We start from the raw sequence: 19,772 nt of genomic DNA on the forward strand, positions 1-19,772 counted from the left end.
ATTTAAAAGAAAATGACCTAAATCTATATCTACAGTTAACTCAGGACTCCTTTGGAGTTCAGGACTGTTGCTGGATAAATAAATGCTTATTTGAAAAAGGAACCTCCAGCCTCCTGCAAACGATAAGCAGCAAAGCGGCGCTGGGGGCCAGCCCACACGCGTGCAGCACAGCCAGGGGGAAAACCCACCAGACCCGGTTATTCTGGATTTACTCCACGTGGGAGGACACCAGTCCTGGCTCCGTGCCCACCCGCCCCCGCGGTACAGCACCCTGCCCCAGCCACGCTGCCCGCTGTGCTGGTTCTGGGCCAGTGCAGAGGCTCAGGCTGGTGCCCACCCGGGGGAGGTTTTCCTCTTCTGATGTGGCAAAAAAGTGAGTGCCAGAGCGGAGAAAACCTCCAAAGGAAACACGAGCTCACAGCTGCAGGAATGACTTTTTTTTTTTTTCCCCTCCCACAAGACAGCTGCTCCCAACCGCTGCTGGCTACTGTGCCCCATGGGATGGCACACCAGGACGGCACACCGGAGCACCCAGCCCTGTGCAGGGCAGTGACATAAGGCTCAGGGAGGTGCCATGAGTCACAGAGGGCCAGGCTGGGCTGGGCAGCCGCACTGCTGCGCTGCCAAGCACATGGTGCCCCAGCTCCCCAGATGCCCCGGCACCCACGCAGCCTGCGGAGAGGGACAGCGTGCCCCAGCCACTGAGCGGTATGTAGGCTTAGTGAGGAAATGGTGTTTCTAGAGCATGGCTGAAATAATGCCTTTCTGCAGCACTTTTCTTCTGACTTGGCTGGCAGGTTAGAGGGTCGCACAGGGAAGGTTTTAATTGTTCCTCCTTCTCGTAGCACAGAGGTGAAGGGGAAGCCCCATGCGCTGGCATTCTTTCTGTGAGGCGCAGCTGTGCTGGTTTCCTAGACAGAATTAATGAACTACCTGTGTTAATGGCAAGGGTTAAATCCACATTTCCCCTCATTACGGGATATATGGTGGAATCAACTGTGTGATGTGTGGTTCAGGTTAAAGGCCTTTACCCATCGTGGCTGTGGATGAATTTGTGGGGCTTTTGCTATGCAGAGTGCGGCTTGTCAGAGGCCAAGCTGCTGTTCAGGATACCATCTGTTTTCTTTTGCACTGCTGAAAGAGCTTGTGTAGGGAACAGGCCTTGCTGCCCACACAGCACCTGTCGGGAGGGCATTATCTTCTTTAAAAAGCCGACGGCATCAGCTGGACATCTGAGAACCCAGAGTAGATGGAAGGGTAGAAGGACATGAGGTACCGACTGCTTTCTGATACAAAGCAGAAAACACTGGTCAGCTGAAAACCTTCTCTGACATGGTAAGAAAAGCACCCCCATCTCCCAAGAACAACCTCTGTGTACTCAGAGCAGCCAGGGCTCGGCTGCACACAGGAAAATCAGATGAGTAAGCGGGAGACCTAAGCAGTGCTCCAGCCCAACTGCCAGGACACCTCCGAGGCACCGACCGGGAGCCCTCGGGGTGCTGGCAGCCAGGGCTTTGCTAGCTGACGAAAATTCATTTTGGGTCCTCCCACACATGTAATCATGCAAAACCAGAGCCCATCCCCACAGCCCAGTGGAGGGACCAGTGCATGGCCCATGCCTTCCCTGTGCTTTCAGCCCCAAGCAGCACCTCTCCCCAGCAGACAGCCCGCTGCCAGCCCTGAGCACCAACACTTGTGCCCCTCCTTTTGCCTTGAGGTTTAGGCATAACCCTCTTCGGTAAAATCTGCAATCCGCCCAGCTGCCAGCTGCTGTTCCTGTGCCAGAGAGGATTTGATTGCTCCCCTCCATCTCTCACGGCTGCTGCAGCTCTTGATTCATTGCTTGGGTAAACCTCACTGGAGAGGCGAGCTCACAGTGATTTAGCTTTGGGCTTCATGAGATGTACTGAGAGCTGGACAAGTGGCCACCAGTGACAAATAAAAGAGCAAGAGACAGAATCAGTGGCAGCTGTGGATGGGCAGTGCTCCTCTGGCAGCCACAGGCAGCGGAATGCAGGATGGGGCCATGCCTGCCCCGCAGCACGCAGCAGGCAGGGGTGCAGCACGCAGCGGGCAGGGGTGCAGCACGCAGCAGGCAAGGGTGCAGCGGGCAGGGGTGCAGCGGGCAGGGGTGCAGCACGCAGCGGGCAGGGGTGCAGCACGCAGCAGGCAGGGGTGCAGCACGCAGCGGGCAGGGGTGCAGCGGGCAGGGGTGCAGCGGGCAGGGGGCACCGAAACCAGGCTGTTCCCTTTCACCGGCCCCAAGCCCGGCTCCCCCAGCAGCACCTCCGGGTGTCCTGTCGAACCTTGGCCGCCGTCCTGCTCCCGACCCACAGCCCTGCCCGCCACTGCCGTGCATCCTGTTTGGCTTCTGCTTCAGGATCAGGGCCTCACCCCAGTTAACTATTGACTTGTGCTGGGGGCAGCTTCACTGTAAGATGCCCTCTCCAGCCATCTGGTGGATGCAGCAGCTGGCCAAGCATTTTTACGAGCTGAGGAATTCATGAGCCCACCTGCAGGCAGTGCTCTCCCGTTCAGTAACTTGGTAAAGCTCAGTTGGATCGACTCCATTTGAGACTAAAAAGATTTCTGTGCCCCTGCGTTCAGTTTTGCAGGAGAACCCTGACTTCTGGAGGGTGCCTGGCTGCACATGGGCATGGGTGACATCTGGCAGCCACCCTCTTTGGAGCCACATCCCCACCCCGCAATAAAATGATGTCTCATTTACGGTCAGGGACCTGCTGGGAGAAAGAAGGACCTGTGGGGCTCTAAAGCCCGGGAGACAGGGGTCCAAAAAAAAACACAAAGGCAGGAATTTCTGGAGAAGCAAAGTTTTCCCATAGCACTGGGAGGAAACAGGAACATTCACCCGCTGCATCCTGGAACACCTTCCTGCAAGGGCAGGGATCTGCCTGGGTTTCTTCTTGGCAGCAGGCATGGAGTGCTGCCAAGCGGCACTTCAGACCTGAGCCAGCTCGGGGTGGAATCTTTGTCTTACAATGCCACAGGCATCTTTAGCAATATTTGTCTGAGAACCTTTTTGTTCCCGCAACATTTTTAAGCAAATAAGCTTCAGGTTTATTAGACAAAATAACTTCCTTTCTCCCTCTCCTGCAAGTTCTTTCTGGCAGATGCCAGAGCACAACGGTCTTTCTACCCAGCACACGTTTAGAAAGAAAGAAAGAAAAAAAATTAATCTAAACAAAAGAGAATATAATAGAAATCCCAGGACAGGGCTACCCTCTTGTAACGGAATCAGTTTCCAGTAATTTCACCACCTAGAGACTTTGCCCAATAAATTTTACCTGGGATTAAGGTGAAGATAAATAGCCCAAATAAATACACGACTTCCCTACAGCACTAGCTTTTATTGGTTTGTTTTTCCATTTCTCTTCCTCTGCAATGAAATCAATATGTGCATAGAAAAAAATACAAATTTGGTGAAGGAGAGCACTGTGCAATGGGCCCTGCTGAGGCTGGCTGGTGTCCCCTGCAGCAGCAGGGACCAAATGGGGATGGTTCTGCAAATCCAGTGGAGTTTTGCTCCATTCACTGTGTCCAAATCACAGCCCAGTTCCAAATCCGCACCAGCTGCAGGCTCCGCTCATGGCATTCGGAGGGGGAGCTCATCAAGCTCCAAAAGCAAACCAATACCAATTCTGAAGAACTTGTAACTTGCCAAGGGGGATTTTAAGGACTGCTTTTCTGCCCCCATCACTGAGCAGGCATTGGGCTGGGAAGCCCAGCATGAGGAGAGGGTCTCTGCATTTCAAAAGCAAAACTTCATGCTGAAAGGAGCAAAAGGCAAGAGCCCAGTGCTGTCGCTGCAGATCCAGCCACAGGCAGCATTTCTCCTCCAAAATGTTTAAACTGTCTGTTTTCAGGTTTGTGGCTCTTCCACCAGCTCATTGAAATGGGCTTGTTCATGCCAGCTCCGACACAAGTTTAAAATCCATTTCAGGGATGCTGTGCCATGGGGTGGGGATGGACCAGGACAAGGTGTGGGGGGGAAGGTCTGTGGGCATCGCAGACCCCTGTGCCACCTTAGTGGTGGCAGAGGCAGATTCCTGCTCACGGCCACCTTCCTCTGGGAGGAATAGCTCCAGAGAGGAGTGAGATGCTGCTGGGAAGCCAGTGTGCTTAGCTGATACACTATCAAAACCACACTGCCGTGATATGTGAGGGTACACAAATACCTTCCAAGGCTTCCTCTGAAATGCAGATAAGCCATGAGGCCAGTCTCCCATGGGAAACCACTAGCTTCCTGCCCAAGCAGCTTCAGCAGCTCCTCCTTGCCACAGACTTATGGCAAATGTGGGCAACATGGAGGGGTCTCGTGGGGACCAGTGCCAGGCTTTGGACAGCTGAAACATCACTGTGGGGCTGCCACTCTGGTCGGGCACTGGCCACCCTGGCCTACTGCAAACCGCCCACTGGGGTCTCAGGCCAAGCAGGAACACAACAGCTTTCCTCCTGCAATGCAGATCATTTCTCTTCTTGCTTTTGAGGCTGCCTAAAGGCCCCATATGGTGATGCTGCAACCTACCCCAGGGTGCAGGGGAAGCCAGAGTGGTGATGTGGGGTGCTGGGTGCATCTCACCCAGGGGGCCAAGGGAGGACGCTGCACCAAGGCCACGGTCAATCACACTGCCACAGGCAGTTTCGCTGAACTCAAGTCCTGGGAGGGGACCCAGAGCAGGGCTGGGCAGGAGACAAAGCTCTTCTTTCCTTCCTCATGACGCAGCAGCCTGAAATCAACTTGCAGCCCAGCCCTGCTACAACCCGCTGCTCCTTATTTACCCTTCAAACAGGAAAAGCAACCTCCAGCACAGTTCTTCTACAAATTTTCTATGCCAAGCCTCAAGAAAGGGCTGCTTTTGTTAACATTAGGCTCTTTAGCTCTGAGCACACATCTTGTAGGTGACAATTTGACTTAGGACTCCAGGGTGGTTTACCAGGACGGACATTCACCAGACTGCAGCCCCGAATTTTGAAGGTAGGAGTGGGTCCCCAGCCCCTGGAAGCCCGGTGTAGTGGGGTGGCAGCAGGAGAGAAGGGGACAGACAGACTTGCTTGGGTAGGAAACAGCTCATTCTCCAAATTACAGCTACTCCCCATTTGTGTGGGTGAAGATGCTGCAGGGTTTGGGCAAGTGGAAATACTTCTGTTCTTAAGTCAGGCGTCCCCCAACCTGGCTACTCTGCCCAGCTCAGCGGCCCTGCTCTTTTACCCTTCCCTTTCTGGTTTTAAGGAAGACAAGCTTGTTCCCACAGAGCCCCTTGCTCGGGCAAGGCCAAATCACAGATTGTCCTCAGATGGCATTTTGCAGCCCCTAATATTTGAAACCTGCTGTACGTTATCCCAGAGGGAAATGCAGCAGAGCCATGATCAAAAATATGCTCCTTGAGCTCATCATTATCAGCAGATAGAAAAGCGTGATCCAGTGCTGAGAAAAGGACATGAAACAGAAGGACACGGGGCAGCAGCCGGTCACAGTGAAGAGTTCAGAGGCTTAAAAATGAAGAAAGCTCAATTAGTGCAGCATGCTCCGTCATACAAGAGCCAGGATTTCAATACCAGGGTGGGACTGAACACACGTGCCCAATAGGAATTTATACCTCTTTGGAGACCCTTTATTGCAAATTTTCCTAAACATGGCAGTTATTTTTTCATCTAATACCTGCCTGGCTTTGGTGGGTTACAGGTATGCTTTATGTATTGCCTTCTTTTTCCTCAGGGTGACCTGTGACTGTCGGCCACCCCCTCGGTCGTGCTCTCTCTCCCCACCACCATGCGGATGACAAGTAAGGAGGGAGAAAGAGACTGACTTTTCTCTGTCCATTCTTCTGCAGTTTTTTCCACCTCCTTTTCATTTACACGACCTCTTCCAAACCCAGCTACCCTGACCTTTGCCCCTGCCAGGGGTATGGGAAAGGGCCTTTGTATAAGCATCAGGTTTTTAAAAGATCTGTGTAGATTTCAGCCTGTTGTATTTTTCCCAGTGAAACCCTCTGCGGCTGGGAAGAGAGGGCTATTGAGACATTCATGGCTCCATAAGAGCCATTCAGCTGCAATAGAAGTACATTTTTCTACTCTCTTTCCATGCAGGACTGGAACGTTTTGCTCCGATGAGCGCTGCTTTAAAGCCAAATGCCAATCACATTTCTATTAGCAGCTGCTCGGCTGTAGCTAGTGACTAATTGGGGGATAGCAGCCTTCCCAGCACTGGGAACATAAGAAATACTTGGATTTACATAGCTTTCTGACTAATTATCAGATTTACTTTAATGCAGAGAGAAATATGAATAGTGCCTCCCAGTAGAAGGGTAATGCCTATCTGAGCATCGCCACACACTCTAGAGATATTAATTAAGAGATCAGAGTCCTTTCAGAGGATGGAGGAAGGAGTGTTAGCTGCCTTTCCACACCACACAAGCACTGGCTGTCACCCTGTGCCTGCTAACCTGGGGACACATGGACCAAGCCCCCAAGAAGCCAGAGGGATGCTCCAGTCCCCAACCCATGCTGCTGCTCACCTGGCTTCTCTCCCATCCCTCACAGGCGTGATCCGGTACGTGGCACTGTTCATCACACTGCTGGGCACATGGTTCATTGTGCAGACATACTTCGAACGGAGCTGGAAAGCCATCAGCGTGCGGAGCTGGCTCGGTGAGGCACCAGCGGGGGTCCAGCTGGGTCCAGAGGGAGAGTGGGGGCAGCCCCGTCACAAGCCAGACCCCAGAGCGGCACATAGCTGCTATACACATTTGCACTTGCAGTCCTTGGCCAAAGCTATAGCCACCAGCTCTGGCCATCAGGGCAGGGAGGGGACAGCGTGGTGGGAAGCTGCACAGGGGTGGGTGGCTCTGGGGGTGCTTGCAGCCATAGAGAGCAGTTTCGGAGAGCTGGTGCCTGAACAGCTGCTCCTGGATCAGGGAAGAGCCAGCAGCTCTCTGGGGTGTCTAACCCTCCTGCTTGATACCCACAGGTGGCACCGACAAGTCCAGCAGTGAGTACCGCTCTCGACTTCATCTCCATCACACAACACAACCCTGCTCCAGGGCTGCGGGTGATGCTGGAAACGTGATAGCTGCTCTCAAGAGCCCCTTTCCTGAGGCAAAAACCACACTCTGCCAAACACAGGGGCATTTCATTATTGCACACAGCAAGAGTGCCTTTGGCAGGCTCTGCAAGCACACGACCTTCATGCGATATCCCTGCCCCAGCAAAAACACCCCTGGGCTACAGCACGGAACAGGTCACACGCCATGCCCGGCAGTGTGGCACAGGTCCCTGCCCCAGCCAAGAATGGGGAAGCTCCGGGCAGAAAAGCCGCGAGGGGTTGGCTCTGAGCGAGTGCCAGCTCCAAACGTTCCCTGGCACACACCCCTCTGCAGTCCCCATGGCACCAGCTTGCCATGCCGCTGCTCACACCCTGAGTGGCACCTGGCACCCTGGCCAGCTCGTCCCACCCACCCCCGCCTCCCCGAGCCTCAGGACCATAAACCTCAAAGAAGCAGCCGGTCCCAGTCCCAGGAAGAGTCCTTCATGCAAGAAACTGGTCCAGGTGCTTTCCTTTCACTGGGCCACCATGCCTCAATGCCAGCCCTGGTCAGCCCCTCATGGACACGGCTAGAGTCCCGCCATGGGGCCAACGCCATGGCTCGCAGCTCCGCTCCTCCCTTGCAGGTGAGCAGCTGCCCCGGCACAAGTGCAGGAACCAGCAGAGCTGCCCCGAGAACCATTTTGCCTTCAAGATCATCAGTGGTGCTGCAAACGTGGTGGGACCCTCCATCTGCTTTGATGACATGGTGTAAGCAGCACACAGTGGGGACGGGGCAGCCGTGGCTGGCCTGGGCTTGCGTAGAGTGAGTTGGGCCTCTACCGAGCATGTCGATGGCCATCACAGTGCATCTGTGGTTAAAAAAAAATTGGAAACAGTTTTCTTTGCTACTGCTTCTGGGGACATTTTGCTGTCTGCAGCCACTTCACCCCATCACAGTTTCACTGGCACCAGCATCTCCAGGGCATCCCTGCACTTACTGGTGCTCTCTGCTTTCTTTTCCAGCCTCATGAGCAGCGTGAAAAACAATGTTGGCAGAGGCCTGAACATCGCGCTGGTGAATGGTGAGTCAGGCGAGCACTAGCCCCCCTCTCCCCACAGCCAGGGTCCCTTCCTCCCCCAGGAGGGAAGAGGCCACTGGGGACCCCGACCCCGGCACCATGGCTGAGCCAAAAGCACACCAGTCCAGCACTGCATGGGGTGAACAGCCACAATTATGGTTGCAAGCACTGCCAGGGAGATGGGAACAAACCCACCTGGGTCATGCACGATGGCTCCATGAACTCCACCAAGCAACATATTCACCATTGCAGAAAATACAACACACTGAGGGAAGGGCAAAGCGTTTTGCAGCAGGAACTCCAAGCTGGTGGCCAGGCGAAGTCTAGAGCCACCCCAGTCAAACTCACTGCCCTCTGTTTTGAATTTTAACCTTTCAGGAACAAGTGGGCAGTTCCTGAAAGCTGACACATTCGATACGTACTCTGGAGGTAAGCTCAGTCGCTTCGCTGCTTGGTGCTTCCCAGCCAGGGTTCCCACTGGCACTGCTGGCTATTCAGGCTGCTCCTCTGTCATGTATTTAACAATAAAGTTGAGCGGACTTTGATCAGGATTGCCAGCTCCAGAAGTAAAAGCTCAGCTTTCCCTGAGGCCACTGAGCCTGGAGTCCTCATGACGCATGTACATCCAAGACTGGCTCTTGAATCCTTTTACATGTGCATAATTGCCTGAAAAACATAATTCCATAAACTGAATAAACCGGGACACTTGAGACCTGAGAGAAGCTACTTTCTGAGATCAGGTAGTTACACTAATCCTTAGATTCTGCAGCTTTCAGCTCAGTTTTTGAATGCTGGTGGTGGCTGAGCAGCAGCTCGTTTCCCTGCCTTTTGCAGGAGGATAAATGAGGCACTCAGAGCATGGCAGGAGATGCGGCTCCCAGCCCCAGAGAGGCTGGGCACATGAAGCAGAGCCTGGTGGCAGGAAAGACCACGTCCCTGCGTTTGCTGGCTTCAAACAATCTTCCTAACAGCAAAAAGATGCCCTGAGCCAGGGCAGCACCCGCTCACAGCCTGGCTGGCACTAACCTGCAGGGTGCTGCATGTCCCACTGGTGCTGCAAAGCTGTACCCAAACCTCTCCAGAGTTTTGGCAGGACTCCTCAAAATCACACGCTAAAACCGCTCCTATAGTGCTTTTGATTTACCCTTTTCTGTCTGAGCCTTCTCCAGGGATCAATCACCCTTTCTGCTTTTTGGGTTTGCAACCTGTCCTTGGTAACTCTGGAGTTTTAAGGAGAAACACCAGTCCCATGAGGTTTCCAGCCGAGCCTGCGAGTGAGGCGCGGTGGCGGGGGCACTGGGAAGGCGACAGTTGGCTCCTGTGCCACTAGATGGGGCGTTGGACTCGAGCATCCCAGGGATGCAGGATGAGGAATAATTCCCGCAATGTAGCTGAAGGCATGATCAGCTCTGCGGCTGAACGGGTTCATTTCTTGTGTCGGGAGGTAAATTCACATAACTAGATTTCACAGTCAGCCAGCAAGGTTTAGAAGCAAATTCCCCCCTGCGGTTGTACCGGCAGGAGGAAAGCACCAGCCCTGGGTGCTGCGGGAGAGCCCAGGCGGGAACACAAGGTGGGGAATGCAGCATCTGGGAGCCCGTCCTTCCCCAAACCCATGACTCCAAATCCTGGCTACCACCAGCACAATCAGGATATTTCCCACTGACCCAGAGGGGAACATACCCGCCAGCTGCCATGCAGCACTCCCTGCTAAATCCCTTTTTCTTTCCCTGATGCTTTTCTCTCCCAGACATCAACAAACTGTATACCTTCCTCCAAGAGATCAAGCACGGCACCATTGTGCTGATGGCCAGCTATGATGACGCTGCCACAAAGTGAGTTTGGCCCCGGGAGCAACACGTGGCTCCCCAAAAACCCACACCTGGGGGGAGCTGAGGTGCTGCTGCCAGCAGCAGAGAGGGGACAGGAGGGAAGGGACACCTGCCTGGCACCACACTAACACCCTCTCACCCTCCTTCAGAATGAACGACAAAGTCCGTGCATACTTCACGGAGCTGGGCAGCAGCCACGCCAGCAATCTGGGATTCCGGGACAACTGGGTCTTCTTGGGAGCGAAAGGGCTGAAGAAAAAGAGCCCCTTTGAACAGGTACATGTCCCTCCCCTGCCACCAGCTCTGGGGACTCCCATCCTCTTCGTAGCACCTCTCGAGCTACATCCCACCTGTCTGCAGAAGACATGGGCCAGTGGCGTTATCCCCCACGTCGAGCCAAGCTGGAAGTTTTGCCACGTTTCAAATTTGCACTGTGCCACCAACCTCCTCATTCATTCGCCTTTTTTTCTTTTCCTGCAGCACATCAAAAATGATAAGGACACAAATAAATATGACGGCTGGCCTGAGCTGCTAGAGATGGAGGGCTGCGCCCCCAGGAAGATGGATTAGCTCCAAGCCCCCAGCCTGCCACAGAGGGCAGACACCACCAGTCTCACAGAGATGCCAGCCCCATGGCGGGGAGCACAGCCCCACCACACCAGCCCCAGCCCCCCCACCGCCTGGTCCCACAGCCCAGCAGTGGGTGCGTTCCCAGGAACCAGAGTTTCCCAGCAGGGGCTGTGCAGGGACTGGGGAAGAGCTGTACCAGTGCCTGCAGGGCCTGAGCGAACACCCGGCCAGGGTTCAGCTGAGCTGTCCTCATCTATGGGTCAATATAGAGTATTTTATTTTTCTGTCTTTGAACTAAAAACGTTGTAGAAGTTTTTTCAGAGTTCTTAAATAAGACCTAATTATAACACAACTACCTTCTCACTTCCATTTTCAAGCATAATCCATGCTTTTCCCTGCAGATGCAGCACACCATGTTCTCTGCCACCAGCCAGGTGTCACCATCACCCATCCCATGGCACTGCACACGGGTGCTCCCCCTCCCCATATGGCACAGGGCAGAGTTATCCCTGGGGATGCTCAGACCTTGGTGGTTTCCCCCTGGAGCTCCTGCCTCCACCCTGTCCTACAGCCACAATAAGGCCAGAAGGCCACAGGGACGGCTTGCAGCAATGTAGGTTAATGTTTGCAGACCAAAGCATTTCCCTCACCTGGTTGCATCTCTCCTGGGTTAAATCCAAGCTAAATCTTCTGTGGCACGCCCCCGTCAAAGGTCAGGATAAGGCCGGGGATGTGCCAACCTGACTTTGCCCTCAAAGAGGGAGGGATGGATGTGCATGTTGATGTCCAGGTGGCTGAAGTTGTGCAGCATAACCAATAGGTGGGAGCCTTTTACCGGGAGAGCTGGAGTCAGCATCCATCTGGAGCATACAACAGCCCAGGCTGCACCCACCGCAGGCACCCGCACACCCGCTTTGCTCCAGGAGCAGCACCCCAACCTGGGGCCAGCCAGCACCTCCAGGAAAGGAGGGATCCCTGCCCAAACGCAGGCTGGCAAAGCCCCACAGACCTCCTTCCAGGGTGGTTCCCATGCTCATACCCAACGCCAAGGAGGTCCTGGGGGAGCATCTGCCCCCCACTTGTGTCCAGCTGCACTCACCCCAGCCCCATCTGTACCCAAAACCTCCCCGAGCACCAGCGCTGCTGAGATCAGACTGCGTGGGTGATGGCCCAGGCTTATCTCTCATCATGGACAGGGACAAATTTGCATCATATACAGACTTTAATTTCCGACGACTGTATCTGGTTTTTCCCCATTCTTTAAAGCAGACCAGCAGTTTTGCAGAACGTGAGGGTGGAGCATTTCTGTTGGAGCTGTGCAGGGTAAGAGGCTGCCCTGCACAGCCTTTTCTGCCTCTAACAGCAGGGTTTGCCCCAGTACAACACAACACTTTAAACAGGCAGTTCACATCGGTTATCTGAGCCCCCGAGGCACCCCAGGGGAGCAGAAGTGAGGAGCATTGGCAGGATAAGGCCAGGAAGAGACACAGCCTGTCCTGCACCAGCCACCTTAGGGATGAAACCCCAGATCCCAAACCCAGCACCACTATCCAAAACCAGCAAGGCAACTGGTTTTCCCTAAACAAGGAAAAATCCTGAAATCAATTGTGTAACACCTATAACAACTCCCAAAGGCAAAACTGGAATAAAACCCAAACACAGCCATCACAGAGGAAACCCCCAATAGCTCTAGTATTTTATCCCAGCTTATCCTCCTGCGCTCTTAACGTGCACCTGATCCCACCAAGGGAAGCCTCCACCATAAATCGATCCCTAAATCTGCTGCAACAGCAGCGGTTAATCCCAAGCGCTGAATCATCCCTACCCGTGGCAGCAGCGAGAAATAACACAACGCAGCAGACACAACAGCCCTCACATCACACAGTCCTGCCGCACTGCCAGTATAAATATGCCAACTATTTTAAGCCCCCTCAAAGGATCTAGATTCGCTCGTAAGCCAAACTGAAAACAGCCTAAGAGCTGTAAAGGCGGCTGCATGGGCTAAACCAGCACACAGCATCAGCTACAGCCCAGAAAACAACCGGCCCCTTTTAGCCGCAGGAAACTCTTCATAGCCCTTTGCAATCCACATGAGAAATTTGGTTTAAAGCCAAAATCAAGGAAATTTATGTTTCAGCACACTACAGACAGTTAAAATTAACTATGAATCCATCACAAAGCACCTACTAAAGGTACATCACAATTTTCAATAAATAGGAAGAGCTAAAAGTGTAACTCCTGTGCAGGGACCTTAATCAGCAGCCAGCGTTTTGAAGAGCCATTCCTGCCAAAGCCACCGTGTCCTGATAAATCAATTGGAGCATTTCGAAAGTCCAGCATCTGGGAGGCAGGGGTATAAATATGGCATCAGGAGTCAAATTTAACTTGCTTGGTTTTTAAAAAGTTGTGAAGAGGGTGGTGGGTGCAGGCACAGTAGTCCCCAGATGAGATTTTTTAGTGCCTTAGCATTCGGAAAGCTGTATTACTGCAGAGATAGGCACCTACCTGGCTGGTTTTCACCATGCGGCATCTCCCAGAGACTTCAGCAACCACAAGCAAGCCCTGACGTGCCCGGCCTCCCAGGACCTAGCTCCGGGTAACCTGGGCTCACCCGGGGGCCATGGTGGGCTCCAGCACTGCAGCAGCAAACAGGCAGGCTGGGGTGTTTGCAGGAGCAAAGTTTGCAAAATCCAGTGCTGTAACAGGAGCCAAGAGCCACAATGCAGACGGGTAGCAGAGGGATAATCCTCTTTTATTTGGGGGTATGGGTTTATTTCGGCAAAGCACCAAAGGAGCAGCTAGGAAGGATGCCACAGGCAAGGACCAACGGGTGCCAGGGCCCCGCAGCTGGGCGAATCCGCGTCCTGTGACATCTTGCCCTGTCAAGTGCAATTACTGTAATCTTCCACAGCCTCTCAAAATACGGATCCCGGCTTAGAAACTGGGCATCCGCAGCATGAAAGCTGCCTTTGTGCCCGGGCAGAGCCTGGGCGTGAGCCAGCCGTTAGGTGCATGAAGAAAATGAGTTCTCCACGTGCTGGGAGAAGGGAGGAAAAGCAAGCTTTCCCGCCCGACCCCGCTGCAGACAGGCTGGATTTCACCCTCGTCTCCCCACAGCAGCTACCGAGGGGCCAGGAGCTGCACAGCCACACATCTGCCTGGGAGTAAGGGGGCCAGCGACCACGGAGAGCCAGCTGGTCCCACACCCCGGCTGAGCAGAGCATAGCTGATACGTCGGACCATGGGGGCAGCTCACGGGAAAAAGGTAACGGGGCAGTTTTATTCAGGGCTACTGAAGCGGTGGTGGGATGATGGAGAAGGCACCATCTGCTTACACGGTGCTTGTTTTGCCCCATGCAGGCTCAGGCAGCTGATGGCAGCAAGAGATTAGAGGGAAGGGACCCACTCTTGGGTGTGGGTGTCACTCCTCAGGGCTGAATTAAGTAATTCCACCTGATGGGCTCAGCCTCAAGGCCTGCCGGGGCTTTCCAGACAGCAAGGAGGGGATCAGAGCATTGCATGAGGACAGGCAAAGTTTGGCTTTCTGAGGAAAAACATCAGGCTTGCTCCGAGCATATCCAGCAGCCCCTGGGCTGTCTCCCACAGACACGGTACAGAGTGAGCCCCAAGTGTTTCTTGGCCTGTGAATTACTGCCACCTCCCTCCCAGCACGGGGAAGAGCTGGGTCAGGTCCCATGGCGTCCTCGTGCATCTCCCTCTCCTCCAAATCCCCCCGGGAGAGTGGTCAAACAGCTCCAAAAGGAAACAGGGCTTTATGGAGTCAGACTCGTGCAGAGACAGCTAAAGATGGTTGTGCTGTGTGTTAGATGTCATTTTGCTTTTATGGCTGATGACATCAGTGCCTAGAGATGCATCATCACTATCCAGTTGTGATGCCCTGATCCGGTATTAGGCTTCCGTACCTTGCCTCCCGGCTCTAAGAGAAATGCACTCGCGCACCACACTAGGTCAGTAATGTCTATTGCAATGGGGACAGCAGTGACTCTTTGCCCCAGGAGGGACCCCGCATGCTCAGCTGAGCATGGTCTGTGGCCTTCAGAGGGGCAGGCACACCCAAACCAGGTGCCTGTCAGATGTTCGGAAATCTGCTGGGCTTTCTTGCAAAACCAGAGGTAGACACTGTTGCACTAGCCAGCATTACCAACACCCAGAAGGAAAATCTGGGCCGATGTGGGACTAGTAAGCATTAATCTCTTTTCCTAGACCTCAGAGAAGTGCCAGGTACAGGAGGTGCTGCTCCCAGCCAGCCCCCTGCTTCTCTGACACCCACCCAAGGGGCCAATGCCACGCTGGCTCCAGCCCGCAGTGGGCTCAGGGCTACGACAGCCCACTCGGGAGGAGCCATGCTCTGCCCACAGCTAAACCCCAGACCTTTACTCACGTGGCCGTGACCTTCAGGCCTTGGCACATTTGTAGGGGCATTACTCAAAGCAGAGAAATAAGCTGGTTAGTTCAGGCTCGGCTCAGAGCCACCCAGTTCAGCCCTGCTGCGTACAAAGCAATCTATGCCGGCCTCCCAACACCAGACCGCTTTTGGACAGCTTTCCCCATTGCTCCCTCTTTCCAAAACAGCACCGCCCCACCGCAGCCCGGCACTGAATGATCTGGCTTTGAAACGCTCCCGGGAGCTCAGGCTCTCCCGTCACACCAGCTTGCTGGCAGCCCCAAAAAGCTCCGAGACAGTTTTACTTCCATGGGCACCAAAAGGTCAGATACTTCACTCCCATTTCAGCCTCCCAAATGCAGCCTGTGCCACCGCCCGGCTGGCACCGAGCAGGGACATCTGACTGGCAGCTCCTGGGTCGGTGCTTTATCCTTAGGCTGAAGCTGATGGGGGGGGGAGGGGGGGGAACAAGACAGCTCCTGCTGCCGCATTTCCAGCGCCGGCATGACCAGCAGGCTCCAGCCCTCCCCAGGGAGCAGGCTGGGTCCAGGTGGCAGGCATCCAGGTGGCAGGCAGGAAAGTTCTCCTTCCCCCAGCCCTTGCAGAACCAGCCCAGGAGGGTCTGCCAGGCATGACTCCATCCTCCACCTATAGCCCAGAGAGGTCCTGCACAGGAGCACAGGGTGGGAGGAAGGCTCAGCACCTTGCCAGTGCTGCCTGCATTAGCAGTCTCAGCTGCACCCCTTTTAAGTTTAGACCAGAGCAGCACTCCAAGGGGATTACAGTAGTGGATTGTGGAGTGCAAGGCAACCCCCAGCTCCACAACAAAAGGGACCGGAAAGGCTGCCAGCATGACTCCATGGACACTTCCACTCTCAAAGGCTGCAGTTGCTCCCAAAAAACCTGTTCTGGTATCACCGCCGTCTCGTGGGTCCAAGCCAACGGCAGGGCTCCAGCAAGACAGTCCCCTGCTGCAGTACCCTTCGCTTCAAGGCAAGGACTTTGACGGGGCTGGTTCAGGGGTACTGCAGAGCCAGAGCCAATTCCCTGCCGAGCCCTCTGCTCTGCAGAGCACCAGCCCCACTGGGCTCAGGAATGCAGCTAACATCCCTCCAAATCCGCAGCAAACCACTTCCAAATAATCCTGCAAGCACAGCCTCCCAGGCAGCAGCTCCCCAGGCTGCCCAGGCAGATGCTCCCAGACCCCCAGGCAGCGAAGGGGGTTGTTTCCAGGTGGCTACAACTCTCCACTGCTTTTCTCCCCATTTTCTCAAGGCAGGGTTTGCATAGCGGCAGTCTCCCCAGGGAAAGTTTTCTGTCCCCAAATTCCCAAGAGTGTCAGTTTACACTAATGTCAGATGAGCTGAGATTAGCCTTGCTGCTGAGCAGGGAGCTTTGCTCTGTGGATGGTTTAAAACAACAAGAGGCAGCACGCCAGCACAAGAGGCTCTGCTTGTTCAGGCAAACGACAGTACCTGGCTGCCCATGCTGAAAACCGGGGCTTTGAGAGCATCCTTTAAAACTCTTCTGTCTGAGCACTGCAGGAGAGGACCAGCGCTTCTGGGAGATGCTGCTAGGATTTCCCCACAAACCAAACCCAGCCCACTGGCGAGGGTATCCCCTCGGCCTGGCCAGAGAACTGCTATTGCCTGTGTCCCAGCTCACACAGGACATACTCTCTGGTCTTGCATCCACTCTCCTCTTCGGGGCACAAGGGAGGTGGCCCAGGACACACAGTGTCCCTCAGCCACCCCAACACAGCTGGCCCAGAGCAGAGCCCTATTTCAGACCAACTCTGGCTGCGGCCAAGCTGTTTCACCAACACACTTAACTGCACTTCGTGAAGTTTTCTCACCAGCAACCACACACATTATTCACACAATGAAGGAGGTGAAGGCTACAAAAATCAACACTTCAGCTCCAGAATGAAAAGCAAGTCCTAAAAAAAATTCCTCTGCTAACGGGTGGGAGGAGGAGGCTCTCAAACAGGTAAATAAGTGCCACTGCACTTCCAACAGCTCTGCTGCAGGTAATAGCGGGGTCACGTTCCTACTGAGCATCTGCGTAGAAGTCGGTCATCTTGTCTATTAGGAGAATGGTCTCAGTCTCAAAAAGGCATTCATCTGCTGGTGTCACAGGGCAGGGAGAAAATAAGATAAAAGTTGTGATTTTCAAGGTTTTCCACCCGTCCTGAAGGAGGCAGAAAGCAGCAGTTGCATTTTCCCAGCACCACTTAATGCTGAGCAAGGGACTCCCTTCCCCAGACCCCACGCACAGGTGAACACCCAAAAGCAGACATCCCTCCCATGGGACTAACCATTAACAGTTTAGCTCCACACACATGCATCCTGCTTGGCCTCAGCCCAGCATCAGATCCATGCATGCAGGGTAACTCCAGCTACAGCAGCATCCACCACGTTCAGCATCATCACTTTTCTTGACCAGCACCAGCTGCATAAACCACGGTCCAACAGGGAACAGAGTGCTAAAACACCAAGGCAACATTTATAGGGACACTTAAAACGGTCTATATTATTAAATGAAAGATCCAGATTGACCAAAAAGCTGGTTCTCATCATTCAAGAACTTATAAACTCTTATCCCGACTACAGAAATCCTGGGCCCTTGTTTTGGAAAGCACAGGAGCAAGGCAAACAAGAGGAGCTGTGTCTTTGGCTGGCAGAGGAGAGGTTTATAGTGAGAAAGAAAAGGGCTGTTTCATGCCAGTGCAGCAGAGCACAGGGAAGAAACTGCCATGAAGGGACCAGGATGGTGGCTGTCCTTGTACAGGGATCACACAATGCCAAAGGAGGCAGCCCCAGGACCTGTCATCACCAGCATCTTCCATTCAGCTACCAGCATGAGCAGCAGCTGGAATTGAAACCACTTAAAAAATGAGATGAGGAATAAGGCCCAGATTGCTCCCAGAAGCGATGGAAGAGCTCAATCACAGAAAGACAAAGAGGTATGAAATGCAGCAGTTTGTGACACCCAGAAGAGGCCCCATGGTCCAGCAGCCCCTCTACAAGAGAGGGGACGTTACAGGGCTGCAGCCCCCAAGGCAGCAGGCTGGGACATCGCTGCCCCATCGTGCTCTGCAGACCGGCAGGCACAGCGGGATTTTCCTGGCTGTCTGACAGCTATTTCAGAAAGCCGGTAGCCAGTGTCCCTGCCAGCTCTTTCAAAGCATTGCTGTGCCCAGGAGGCACAAGAGCCCTCTGAGGGACCCTGTCTGCTCTGCTGCTGGAGTATCTGCCATCCCACCTCACCAGCCAGGGCTGCCGCTCTGCTTTCAGCAAGAGGGGCTACAGGTGCCAAGACCCACAAGCATAACAAGTCCCACTGACAGTCACAAACGTCACCAGTTGTTTGCTGCCACTGGCCCTGGGAGCAAACCCAAAAATAATATGGCAACTGGGTACCACAAAGTTTCAGTGTCCTGAAGCACTGCACTGCTTGGGGAAGGGTTTGCTGCGTGCTGCCTGCAACAAGCCCCGGTTTAGAGCAGCAGGAACGAGAGCTGATGACTTTGCACACAAGGGAAGTCCCCAGGTGCCTCACAAGATTGGGGAGATCATCAATGGAAAGCCCATTTCTGGACAAAAATATTATATGCCCAGAAAATAACAGGTCAAGCACACAAGACAGCAAACACCAGTATGTCCTCTCACCTGTCTGACACAGCAGAGCCCAGAGGGGGAGAGCTGGGCCACAGCAAGTCCCAGAACCAAAACAGAAGCCCTCTAAGGTGACCTTATCCTGCCTCTTCTTGCCTTCCTCCTCTTCAGCCCTTTAAAGTCCCACAGGTGGTGACTTTACCACTCCAGACTTTTGTAGCTTTCAAACAAAGTAAAAGAAAATGCTGTAGCACCCCAGTTCTCATAAGCTAAACTTGTTACAGTAGGCTGCTCTGGCTCCTGGAAAGAGATCACAGCTTTATTGCTAACCTCCCCATCCCGAGTATCCAGCCAGCACAGACAAACCAGGCCCAACACCTAACACAACTCCCTCCCTCCAGAGATACTGATATCTTGGTCTTGAGAGAGCTTAGATAGGCTCAGTGCAGGCAGGGAACTAATTTGGGCACAGCTGCCCCAGTTTAAGGCTCTGCCTTCCCCAGTCTGCACTGCTGCTTCTGCAGCTGCACTGGATCAGCAGCCTGTGTGCTTGCACCCTTCATCGCGGTGCAGAACAGCTGCCATGATACCCATATGGACTCTCCAGACAGCTGAGTGTGCCCTGAAGCAGCACGGGGGTGCGCACACAAGCAGGACATGCAGCCCCCATGCCAGCAGGGCAACTGAGCACATCTTACCAGTCGGTACATGAGAAGATGTGATACAGGGGGTTGATCTGTGGTTGAGGGTGCTGGGCAGAATGCAGAGGAGCATGCAGCCAGCCCCTCCAGAGGAAGGGCAGAGGCTGGCCAGCACCGGCCAATGCTGCCTGCAGCATCTGGGGCTGCAAGGGGACCATGGAAGAGGGCTCAGACTGAAGAGAGGTCCCTGACACACTTGTGGGGAGAGCAGGAAGATCACTGCATGGAAAATGCAGCAGCTGCCAGGGCTGGGATGGCTCAGCACTCCTCAAATAAAAATGGATTAAAGCAATTAAAGGCTTCACTGCTTTGCTCTGCTCCTGGGGAGCTTGTTCAAGTGGCATCTGCTGCCTCCTCATGAACCCTGCGATAACGGGGATACTGCCTCCTCCATTTGCAGCCTGTGGTGGTGGGCAGCCTGGTGGGTGGCATCTCATCCCGGATAACAACAAAACCTCCTTCCTTTTGGCCCCTTTCTTTTGGGGTCCCCCTCACACAGGACCCAGCCAGCAGCCACCGACTC

The 19,772-nt window shown here is 54.1% G+C and overlaps 2 protein-coding genes across 5 annotated transcripts in view; both read left to right on the top strand.

The window, feature by feature from the left end:
• The first annotated feature begins 576 nt into the window (after positions 1-576).
• On the top strand, positions 577-10,862 carry FAM3D (FAM3 metabolism regulating signaling molecule D). 4 transcript variants are annotated; one of them, XM_027793532.2, is made up of 9 exons: positions 2,923-5,804; positions 6,562-6,669; positions 6,989-7,009; positions 7,690-7,813; positions 8,069-8,127; positions 8,503-8,553; positions 9,875-9,959; positions 10,106-10,232; positions 10,437-10,862. In XM_027793532.2, exons 1-9 carry the CDS (start codon positions 5,792-5,794, stop codon positions 10,524-10,526), a joined length of 678 nt encoding a protein of 225 aa, XP_027649333.1. In that variant the 5' UTR covers positions 2,923-5,791; the 3' UTR covers positions 10,527-10,862. The 4 variants fall into 4 exon arrangements, with proteins under 4 accessions (XP_027649322.2, XP_027649333.1, XP_005230100.3 ...); XM_027793521.2 differs by adding an exon at positions 577-708 and having other exon boundaries at positions 5,738-6,669; positions 10,106-10,862; XM_005230043.3 differs by having other exon boundaries at positions 5,654-6,669.
• Positions 10,863-13,662: 2,800 nt separating this feature from the next.
• FAM107A (family with sequence similarity 107 member A) overlaps positions 13,663-19,772 on the top strand; it is a 31,209-nt gene continuing 25,099 nt past the window's right edge. Inside the window, exon 1 of the mRNA XM_013303380.3 lies at positions 13,663-13,791. Coding sequence (XP_013158834.2) covers positions 13,768-13,791 — 24 coding nt within the window. The 5' untranslated portion in view covers positions 13,663-13,767. The remainder of the gene's footprint in view (positions 13,792-19,772) is intronic.

The sequence above is a fragment of the Falco peregrinus genome, chromosome 5 (assembly GCF_023634155.1).
Source record: "Falco peregrinus isolate bFalPer1 chromosome 5, bFalPer1.pri, whole genome shotgun sequence".
In the NCBI taxonomy this organism is placed as follows: domain Eukaryota; kingdom Metazoa; phylum Chordata; class Aves; order Falconiformes; family Falconidae; genus Falco; species Falco peregrinus.